Raw genomic sequence first — 12,015 nt, 5'->3', positions numbered from 1 at the left:
CCTTCCTTGTCTCTTGTAACATTCTTTATTTTAAAGTCTATTTTATCTGATATGAGTATTGCTACTCCAGCTTTCTTTTGATTTCCATTTCCATGGAATATCTTTTTCCATCCCCTCACTTTCAGTCTATATGTGTCCCTTGGTCTGAAGTGGGTCTCTTGTAGACTGCATATATAAGGATCTTGTGTTTGTATCCATTCAGCGAGCCTGTGTCTTTTGGTTGAAGCATTTAATCCATTCACATTTAAGGTAATTGTTGGTATGTATGTTCCCATTACTATTTTCTTAATTGTTTTGGGTTTGTTTTTGTAGGTCCTTTGCTTCTCTTGTGTTTCCCACTTAGAGAAGTTCCTTTAGCATTTATTGTAGAGCTGGTTTGGTGGTGGTGAATTCTCTTAGCTTTTGCTTGTCTGTAAAGCTTTTGATTTCTCCATCAAATCTGAATAAGATCCCGGCTGGGTAGAGTAATCTTGGTTGTAGGTTCTTCCTTTGCATCACTTTAAATATATCATGCCACTCCTTTCTGGCTTGTAGAGTTTCTGCTGAGAAATCAGCTGTTAACCTTATGGGAGTTCCGTTGTATGTTCTTTGTCGTTTTTCCCTTGTTGCTTTTAATAATTTTTCTTTGTCTTTTTTTTTTTTTTTGTCAGTTTGATTACTATGTGTCTCAGCATGTTTGTCCTTGGGTTTATCCTGCCTGGGACTCTGCGTTTCCTGGACTTGGGTGGCTATTTCCTTTCCCATGTTAGGGAAGTTGTTGATTATAATCTCTTCAAATATTTTCTTGGGTCCTTTCACTCTCTCGTCTCCTTCTGGGACCCCTATAATGTGAATGTTGGTGTGTTTAATGTTGTTCCAGAGGTCTCTTAGGCTATCTTCATTTCTTTTCATTCTTTTTTCTTTATTCTGTTCCATGGCCGTGAATTCCACCATTCTGTCTTCCAGGTCACTTATCTGTTCTTCTGCCTCAGTTATTCTGCTATTGATTCCTTCTAGTATAGTTTTCATTTCAGTTATTGTATTGTTCATCTCTGTTTGTTTGTTCTTTAATTCTTCCGGGTCTTTGTTAAACATTTCTTGCATCTTCTCGATCTTTGCCTCCATTCTTTTTCCGAGGTCCTGGATCATCTTCACTATCATTATTCTGAATTCTTTTTCTGGAGGTTGCCTATCTCCACTTCATTTAGTTGTTTTTCTTGGGTTTTGTCTTGTTCCTTCATCTGGTACATAGTTCTTTGCCTTTTCATTTTGTCTGTCTTTCTGTGAATGTGGTTTTCATTACACAGGCTGCAGGATTGTAGTTCTTCTTGCTTCTGCTGTCTGCTCTCTGGTGGATGAAGCTATCTAAAAAGCTTGTGCAAACTTCCTGATGGGAGGGACTGGTGGTGGGTAGAGCTGGGTGTTGCTCTGGTGGGCAGAGCTCAGTAGAACTTTAATCTGCTTGTCTGCTGACGGGTGGCACTGAGTTCCCTCCCTGTTGGTTATTTGGCCTGAGGCGACCCAGCACTGGAGGCTACAGGCTCTTTGGTGAGGCTAATGGTGGAGTCCAGGAGGGCTCACACCAAGGCGTACTTCCCAGAACTCCCGTCGCCAGTGTCCTTGCCCCCATGGTGAGCCACAGCCACCCCCCGCCTCTGCAGGAGACCCTCCAACACTAGCAAGTAAGTCTGGTTCAGTCTCCCATGGGGTCACTGCTCCTTCCCCTGGGTACCAATGCACACACTACTTGGTGTGTGCCCTCCAAGAGTGGAGTTTCTGTTTCCCCCAGTCCTGTCAAAGTCCTGCAGTCAAATCCCACTAGCCTTCAAAGTCTGATTCTCTGGGAATTCCCCCTCCTGTTGCCAGACCCCCAGGTTGGGAAGCCTGACATGGGGCTCAGAAGCTTCACTCCAGTGGGTGGACTTCTGTGGTATAAGTGTTCTCCAGTTTGTGAGTCACCCACCTAGCGGTTATGGGATTTGATTTTTTCGTGATTGCGCCACTCCTACCATCTCATTGCGACTTCTCCTTTGTCTTTGGATGTGGGGTATCTTTTATGGTGAGTTCCAGTGTCTTCCTGTCAATGATTGTTCAGCAGTTAGTTGTGATTCCAGTGCTCTCACAAGAGGGAGTAATTGCACATCCTTCTACTCCGCCATCTTGAACCAATCAGTGCTTGGTCAAATTTAAATTGGTAGCAAATTTGGGACATTAGTCACTGTGAAGGTTACCAAATCTATCCCATTCATTCTTCTTATGACAGAGCCTCTTGGCTGGTCTAAAGTTGTCCTTCCCAGGCTGGTTCTGGGCCCAGTCCAGTGCTGCAGTCTCCTTTAGCTGGTAACCGATAATTTCTCCCCAATTTGAGTCTTCAGAATAATGAATTTTGTTATGGGATACAAGGAACATATGATTAAGTAATTATTTTCTTTTCTCTCTGAAGGGTCATCATTAAAAAGTAATGCTTTCCAGCCAATGGCATTGAAGCTGCCCGTACACAGCTCTAAGGGGCCCTTTGCCAGCTGGCCTCATTAAATCTCTGATGTGCTCTCTGAGTTTTGTTGTCATGGTGTGTTCACTCTTGGACACTTTTGCATTTCTGTCCCAGGGCTCTTAGGTTCACACCTTCGTGTTTCTCCCATCCTGGGCTTTAACTCTTTCTTAGGTAGGATTTTGCCTCATGTCTAATCCCACATTTATCACATTACTGTCTTAGAGAAAAAGAATATTTTCCACAATTGCTTTTTCTCTTTTTCTGAAAACTTAAGATCCTGATCCTTTCTCTCATCCCAGACCAAACTCTGAGAAGGAAACAGTTGTGTCTATAAAGCGATGGATTTTCCTTTTTATATGCAGCACCCTCCCTCCCTGTTCTCCTGGGTAGTGCACTGTGGCTTATCTATCATTACTCTGGGTGTCATATAAAGAAATTCATTCTGTGAAAAGCCTGAGATTTTAGAGAATGGAGAATCATAAAGCTAAACCCTGTGGATAAAGCCTGTCTTCTGTGTTCTGTGTGACTAATGACAGCAGAAGACATTTGGGAATCCACAAGAAGAGGCAGAACATGGCAAAGAGTTTCTGACACATAAAGGTTCTTTAATAACTCTCTTATTTGAGTGGTTTTATCACTTAGAAAGGCAGAGGTTATCTGTTTTCTGGATTTGTGGTAAGTAAAAAGTTTTTATTCTGCATATGCCTATTACCAATTATGATTTCTGACAGGTTATAAACATTATATTACAATATTATTATGTTACAAACATTTGGTTTCATTCTTCCAATGAATGTGGTAATATACAGAACACTTAACTAATCATATACTGAGCACTAAAGAGTAAACAGCTCAGAAATATTCATAATTCTGGCTAGGAAAGACGTTTACTCCAACACACAGAAAGCTTTCTTTAAAAAAAAAAAAAGTGCTGTCATGCTAGATCCACTTAGCTTATCTGATCAAACTCCTCAAGGTCAAAACTTTAGAAGGGACTAGAGCTTCAGGTCATACAGAAAAATCATCAGGGCTCCATATTCTCAAAAAGTTTTAAAAGTTTCAATTTAAAAAATGACACATAACACACCACTGTAAAGCAATTATACTCCAATAAAGATGTTAAAAAAATAAAATAGGGGGCTTCCCTGGTGGCGCAGTGGTTGAGAATCCGCCTGCCAATGCAGGGGACACGGGTTCGAGCCCTGGTCTGGGAAGATCCCACGTGCCGTGGAGCGACTGGGCCCGTGAGCCACAACTACTGAGCCTGCGCGTCTGGAGCCTGTGCTCTGCAGTGGGGGGGGGGGCCGCGATGGTGGGAGGCCCGCGCACCGCGATGAAGAGTGGCCCCCGCTTGCCGCAACTGGAGAAAGCCCTCGCACTGAAACGAAGACCCAACACAGCCATAAATAAATAAATAATTAAAAAAAAATAAATAAAAATAAAATAAGATAAAATAATAAAATAAAAAGTGACACATGGCAAAGAAATTTACACTGATATTGTACAAAAATGTAAAACGAAAACACAAATATTTTCACCTCCCCAGATCTTTAATAGCTACAGCCATTTGCTATTCTGGCCAAATTGCTGAAGATTGTGACTAATAAACCTTCCACAAAGAACCAATGGTATTTAGTTCTGTCCTGCTCTTCCCTTTGAGTCACCTGGCATCTAAGGGCATCCAGTAAATACCAATAAATACCAATTTTGCATAGTAGTTCAGAGAATGGGCTTTAGAGTCAGACAGTTCTGGATTTAAAACCTAATTCTACCACTCATTATATGTGGCCTTGGACACACAAAACTTAACCTCCATGTGCCTGTTTCCATATCTGCAAAATTGGGATCCTAATACTAACCTCATAAGTTGCTGTTAGCATTATATGTATATACTCACAAAGGAATATTACACAATGTCAAAGTAAGTGAATTACAGCCATACTCAATGAGATGAATGAATCTTGGCATTATAATGTTAAATGAAAAAGAAGTCCTAAAAGATAACATACAGCATGATTACCTTTTAATAAGGTTAAAAACAACTAAATTAAAAATATTCCTTCTAACTAGAGGAAAGCAAGGAAATAAAGAACATGGGATTCAGGATCATGATTATCTTAGGTAAGGATAGCAGGGGATGGAATAGGGCTGGGAAAAACACATGATGAGGTATACATCACCATCAAGATCCTGCCTGTTGTTTGGAGTAGGAAAGTCTCTATTTATTATCTTATTTTAAAAATAGCTAAATAAATAAGAGTCGGACATAAATGTAGTGAGTTTAATGAATGGTGATACTGAAAACATAAACATGCTCTAAGGAAAAAATGTCTTTGAAGAAATAAAAGAGCAAAAAGCATGCGATAATCTCTAGTACTTTTGAAAGAAAAATTCTATGATTATTTGCAGGCACTAAGATGTACATGGTAAATAATAAATTAGGGGTAGTGAATATTCCCCAGTGGCTACAAAGTATTTGTTAGCAAACGACTAGAACTCTTAGGAATTATTTAATGATTTGGAAGCCTAGAGATTTCTCTCTGTCTCTCTCTGTATCTCTTAATCTCTTTTAAATTTGTTATGAGAACCTAGCTGAAGATGATGTTGATGACACTGTATAAGCCTACAGCATAAAGCTAATGTCATTTGGCAGCACCCAATTATTATGTAACATAATAATTTGGGCTTATAATGTTGAGATTTCTATCCTTTATGAATGTACCATTACAAAAAGTAGAAATAATGATTTACATATATGAACTCATAACCGCATAAGATAAATATTACCAGCATCCCATTTTATAGATGAAGAAACTGAGGCACCAGGGATCATACAAGAAATATGACCAAGGTCACACAACTGACTGGGGCCATTAACCAGTTCACTAAAGCTGCAATATAGATACTACAGAGAAAAAATAAATTTCACAACATCTAGACTACTGATGACCTGTTATGTTCAAACAACACAGAGGGAAATATCTGAAGACTCCATCTCCCTGCAATGGGGGGTTACAGTGAAACAAGAGGAGGTCAAGTAACAAATCATCTGGATGTTAGATTTTAGATAGTGAAACCCATTTGCCTTGGCAAGAGACTTTTTGACTTCTGGTTTTAACTTCAACTCAGTGGCAGACAAGGAGTTCAAGTAAAACAATGTGTAGATGTGTAATGCAGACAGTTTACTGAGAAGTACTGTGGTCTTACCTTGGAGGGGGCCTCCTCTTGGGTTATGCAGGTGAGCAAGGGGGGCCTGTCTGTCTGGCAGAGGGAAGGTGAACTACATGTGACTACATTCTCTGATATGTAGATTGCTGGAAGACTGCAGAGCAGAATGTGAGATGAATAAAACCTGGTCCTAGAAGGCTTTGAGAAGAAATAGTTGCTTGGTCTCAAGAAGTTCTTTCCTTCTTGATTTTCCCCTTTCTCCTCTTTCAGACCTTTTAAGCCAGCAAATTCATGTTTGCAACCCCAAAGCCTTAGGCTGACACCAGCCAGAGTTCAAATAATCACTGCATTTAGAGGAGGGTTCAAGCAGTACAGGCTAGTGTGGCCAATGAGAACAAAGATTTGAATTTTAAACTGCTTTTGAATAGATATTGTGTAAACCATGGGAACAAACGAGGGGAACACTTCTTCTTCATGGACATACAACGAACATGTACACAGCCATGTTGCTAAGTTTGACATTTTTCTATAGTGGAAAATGCCTCTAATGTAGGAAACACTTTTACTTTATTTCTTCCTTCCATAAATAGTTGATTCTTTCATATGTAAAAATTATGTTTCCTTTTGTTAGCATTAATGGTCTTATATTAAATCATGTGTTTTTATCATATCAACTTATGGAAGTATTTTTAGCCACATTATTTATAGAACATTTAGGTCTGCCTTTCAAAGTCCTCAGTAATCTTTAGTGTTTGCTGGTCTGCTTTTAATTTATCAAAGCCCTCCTTCAACAGGCGTTGCACAAAACACACAAGCAGCAGAGATTTCCCCTATACAATGTGTATTTGATATGCTTAATGTTCATCTTTATACACACACAGACGCTGGCATATAAGAAATGTGGAGGGTGCCTATAAATTCAAGGAAACATTTAAGTGCAAAGTGATACATAGATACATGGGTATAATACTTTATGTACTTGATAAATATTTTATCCCTACCATAAAGAAAGCTTTTATAAACTTTGATTGTTTTTTATTACCTTAAAGTATTGCAGTTGTTTCTCAGCATTCATTGTTCCTTCCTTTTCTTGTCTCAGACAGGAATTGAAGATGAAAAGCTCTGTATCTCTTAGCCACCCTTTCAGTTCTTTGATCCTGACCTCCAGCTGCCTTACCAGGCTTCCGCTTTCAGGAGAGAGCAGGTCACGTGCACCCGACCCACTGTGCCCTGCCATTGTGTCCTGGATCTTCTCTCCTAGGGTTTTCTAATGCATCAGATTAAAAACAAAAACAAAAACAAAAACACCAACAGCAAAAGACAAAACATTGATTAGCGTAGGTACCAAATACGTATCACAGTTTGGCTGGTGACAAGAGCCACCTGGAAGGTGTCTGCTGCACCTCCCACCTCACAACTGACATTCAGTTCAGATTAGCTCAATGTTCCATTTAGGATTCGATTCTCCAGCCATGGGTGTTGTTCTGACTACCACTAGAGGCTTACGAAGACATCATTCACTTCTAATTTCCTCTAACAGAAAAGAGCTTTGACCCAAAAGTTCACCATGATCACTGATAAACACTCATTTCAACTCTCATGACAGGAGTTTACAGTAAAAATTCTCTGCATAAAATTTTCAGGAGATAGAAGTTTGAGTTTAATCAATATACTAAAGAGGCCAAGAGTAGACTGTGCATGGAGAATTAAATTCCTTTTTTTTTGCTTTTTTTTGTTTTGTGAAGTACAATTCCCTAAACCTTATTACACAGGACTGTTAAGAAGGGGTAGCCTCCTTGGTGCTGTTGATTTTACCTGACCTAGAAATTGTTCAACCCTTCAATTCTTCCCACTTTGCATTTTTGGATGCTAGACTTTCTAAAATATGTGTTAAAATAAGCCCCAATCCACTATGCTAGAAGCCTGCTTAGATGAACCACTATGGCATGAAGGTACAGTCAGGGAAGGCTTTTTTTTTTTTTTTTTGGTGGAAAACACTCTCTTTGGAGAATCAGGACGAGTTAATCTATAATGATGAATTAAAGCTACAAAAATAGGCTTTAAAACACAAATAAAATTAAGTCAACAAACATTCATCTGCTGTGTAGTGTTCCGTAAATAGTATCTTTAGGAGAAAAATCGCCTTTCTTGGCAACACCCTTGTATTTTCATGGTGCAAATATTGATAATTTGAAGACCCTCAGTGGAATCCAGATTTAGCTATTGTTTTTATGCTGTAACAAAAGTAGCAGCAGGAGGTGAAATCAACGCCCTTGGAGGGTAGGGTCACAAAAAAGAATTTATTGCCACTTTTTTGTTCTGGAACAGTTTGCAATCATAAATTCTTCATAAACAGAATACTTCAGAGAATGGTCCATCTTCATAAATATACGACAGAGGACATCAATTTCATTTAATTCACAATTTGTGTCAGCACAGCAGATGCCAATGCCTGCCTTGATAGGGTTGTTTAATATGCAATTGAGACAGAGTAATATGCAGCACAGGGGACAAAATTTCACAGATTAAACTGTACGCACCACTGACATTTCATTCTAATGTATTTCCATTCCACACTGTTCACCTTAGATGAAAGTAATATTAAAAACCATATCCCTCTATTTTACTATTGTTAGAAGTTAAAATCCTTGTCTTTAAATTTTTTTCATGCCAATTAAAATGTAATCATGCCAATTAAAGCAGTATGCCTGGTGGTGGTAGTGTAGCACAGGTTTTGTTAAAATCTTCCCAGCACCCTTCTCTCCCCAGAAATCATTACAAAACTCTGCATACTGCATTCGAATGATATTTTTGTTAAAATGACAACCATTTTTAAGGTCTCTGGCTCATAAAGGATAGCTAAATATTGTTTCTTTTTTTAATGTTATCTTGATTTAAAATTTTTGTTTAGGGAGCTATATACATGATATACTTCAAAAAATTTTCCAAAAAGATTATTGTTAATTATTTATCAAATTAGAAATAGATATGTGAAAATACAGCATAGGCAGACTATCGCTTTATCTATCAAGCATATAAAGTTGCTGCTCTCATCTATTTAGTAAACAGTCTTTTAAAATATCAGACACTAACCACATTTCTCCTATATGAGATCAATGAATTCTGTAGAATTTAGTAGGTTCTGATTTAAATCACCATATTATAAAATGAAAGCCATTAATTACTATTGAAAAGTAATGTAACAATAGGTCAGAGTAAAAACTTTTAACGTTTTAAGTTACTTTGCACGATTGCAGAGTGTGGTGAATTTAAATGAGAAAGCAAGGATTTAAACTTGCAGTTTTCTAATCACCTAGATTAAGCATGGCATAAACTGAACACTGGCATTCCTCCAAGTCATCAAGGTACATGGAGAGCTTTTTATTCAAAATATTTTTGGAGTATTATTTCTTTAAAAATTAAAAGGCAGGAAAGGGAAGGCATGCAAAATCATGCTCCATAACTGACACCACCCATACTTAGCTGTTATAATTAATCATTTAAGTAATTGACAAATTTAGCTTACCCTTGATTTGAAGTGAAGGCAATTTAGGAGAGAAGTTGATGAAAAAATACAGTTTAACCTCTCTCTCTCAGCTGTCTTCCAACAAAAGGACAGTACTGTCTCCTGCACAGTGCCATCCTGGTCTCTGGGTAACAGAATCTCTATATTGCCTTTTTGCCAGATTCTTGCATCTCAGTCTTTGGCTGAGACCCAGCCCATCATTGCGTGAAATGAATTACATGAAACTTTTTTTTTTTTTTGGCTTTTGTTAAAAGTGAGCTGGAAATTGAGGCACAAAACAGAGGCCGATTTAATTCTGCAATTCAGATTTGGGTCAAGTTTGCATCTTTGTTTTTGCGGCTTTAGCGTGACTGGAAAGCTACAGTGACAACTCCACTTTTCATCTGAAGGGTACAGTAAATAGTTAAACAGTGGATGTCTCTAACATGTACCTTCAGAATAAATTCTATTAACATTCATTCAAGCATGACAGTCAGTGTATATCAGATATACTGCATTATAGTTGACTTGGTGCATACCCATAATACATGGCATATTTTACTTACTTTTTTACGTATTAAAGAACCAAAAGTATTAAAAATCTGAGAGAAGACAAGTTCAGAGTAAAAAAAAAAAAAATCAACAGAGAGGAAAAGCAGTGTTTTTCCCCCATAACAGCATGAATAGCTTGTTTGAAATGTAGGTAGTGAATTGAAAGAGAGAGATATTTGTGCCTCAAATTAGAAATCAGACAGAGTACTTCACAAAAAATGTACACATAACCTACAAACAGTAATAAAAATGCAAATACCCCAAGCAGTTCCCATTTTTCATTAATTGAATCCACTTTTTCAAGGAGATCATTTGGTAGTAAAACGCCACCTTTCTTCAAAGCTTCAACCTTACTAAGCAGCTCCGTCTTTTTCAGGTCCCTGATGGACATTTCCACACTGTATCGCTAAAACGGGAAAAGAAAAAAAGATACCATTAGGGAAAGAGGTGTTCTTAGAAAATCTTTGAGCACAGTTAGTGAGGCTCATGGGTGTTAAAAGTTTGTGTTTCCAATTAAATTAATGGGGAGGCTAAACTAAGAAACTTGAGTAGTTGAGAAAAATTGCTGAAAACAGTTAAAAATATACAAATTTCTCACATATACACAAACATCCAAGGTATTCCATTTAGTTGACTAAGATTTATGTCTTTCCAAACTAAAGTTTGTACACACATTTGATCTTTATCTTAAAATACTCCAAATAGGAACATACCTGGTCTAGAGGGATTTAATATCAAAATTAGTTTTGGCCAGCATTTGGCTCCAGAGTACTGCCCATCACTCATCTCTGCCTCCCAAAGGACTAGTCTCAGAGTGGTAAAAATAAAATGGTCCCTAAAAATTGTGTAACTTCCTCCTTATCCTATAAGTTCCCTAAATTCTCAGTTAACTTTTTTTTTTTCATTTTTCTTTTACTTAAAAATTCTTTGTGGGCTTGGAGAAGAGGTACATATAGAGAGGAAAAAACAAAAAACAAAAAAAACAGTGTTTTGAGAATGGTTACAGATCTACGCTTCCTTACTAATTACTGTAAAATGTCCCAAATATCACAATCGATTACAGAACTCTCTTCCCGCAATATACATTGTATTCTAACAAACTGCCAAGTGGGTGTCTCCTAAAGGATGTTTTGCTGGTGATAATAAGTGCTATCTAATGTGACAGTTAACTAGGGTGATTCTCTTCAAATAACTCTATTTGGATAACTTCATAGTTAGAAAGTCCTATATTATGGACAACTATATATGAGTATGGATGTATTTTTTAAATGTGCACCTAAAAACAACTCGGAATAGAAAAACTAGATTCTGGTTAGAGTATTAAACATATTTTACAACATTAGCACATTTCCAAATGTATACTGGCAATCCCTAAACTTCTTTATTCAATGCATAAAAGTTAGGTTACTGGGGTCCTTGGTGATAATACACCATTGTCCTAACTGAGCTAAGATGAGCACCTTACCAGACCTAGTAAGAAATGCTTTTGTCTGGGCAAAGTAGGAAATCAGCACGTTCAAAACATGCCCAAGCACTTGGGTGATTTTATTCACCTTGAAAACACGATACTATGTAAGATCCCAAACTAAAATACAATTGGAAGCAGCTTAAAGGAAAAGAAGGTGTAAAATCCCGGTTTCGGTTAACAGGCCCTCAGCATTTTCCTGCATATGTTTGCATACTTTTAGTTTCATATTTTAATCTTTCATTTACACTAAACATGCACATCATTTGTATTATGTAAACTTCTCCAAATGTTAGTCATTTGTGGATCACAGAACAAAATGTTTTAAATGAGGTGATTTAAAGCATTTCGTAGTATTAATGAATGTTGATCAGGGTGTCAGAACATCCAAAATTACATGAATATGCATAATGAAAAGAATCAAGGGTTGCTTTAGAGCTCTTTCAGAATTTGGCCTGTGATACATGGGAATTCTGATTGTATTTTCTAATGGCAGGCAATTACCAAGACCACATTACTCCAACACTTATGAAACACACTGTCCACTCGAGTTTTCTGGACTCAACACTCAACAAGTATTCTAGAAACCTAAACAGTGTTTTATTTATCAGAGTAATAATTGGAGAAGAGGGCAATCTGCTTTATGTAATCAGAGTCCCATCTAAAGATGATATGGCTGACAAAGATTTACATAATTAATTTGGTAAGACTTCTTTGACATAATATTGGGGGAACTAGCATTTCAAGCAAGCAGAAGAATCCTATTCAAATCTTTTGCTTATGCCATGTGCATTAATTGACAGAGGGAGTCCTCCAGCTGTGCCACCCGGGATCAGCCTCGACCAGTTATCA

The 12,015-nt window shown here is 37.6% G+C and overlaps 1 protein-coding gene across 8 annotated transcripts in view; it reads right to left on the bottom strand.

Moving 5' to 3' along the window:
• Window positions 1-12,015, bottom strand: part of AKAP6 (A-kinase anchoring protein 6) — a 583,878-nt gene that overhangs the window by 80,134 nt on the left and 491,729 nt on the right. For all 8 annotated transcript variants that reach the window (XM_057542788.1, XM_007180694.3, XM_007180696.3 and 5 more), the window contains 2 exons: window positions 9,958-10,104; window positions 6,684-6,908 (listed from right to left, as the gene is read on the bottom strand). In XM_057542788.1, coding sequence (XP_057398771.1) covers window positions 6,684-6,908; window positions 9,958-10,104 — 372 coding nt within the window. The remainder of the gene's footprint in view (window positions 1-6,683; window positions 6,909-9,957; window positions 10,105-12,015) is intronic.

This window comes from Balaenoptera acutorostrata, chromosome 3, assembly GCF_949987535.1.
Source record: "Balaenoptera acutorostrata chromosome 3, mBalAcu1.1, whole genome shotgun sequence".
Lineage (NCBI taxonomy): Eukaryota > Metazoa > Chordata > Mammalia > Artiodactyla > Balaenopteridae > Balaenoptera > Balaenoptera acutorostrata.
This window is presented reverse-complemented; position numbering and strand designations above follow the sequence as displayed.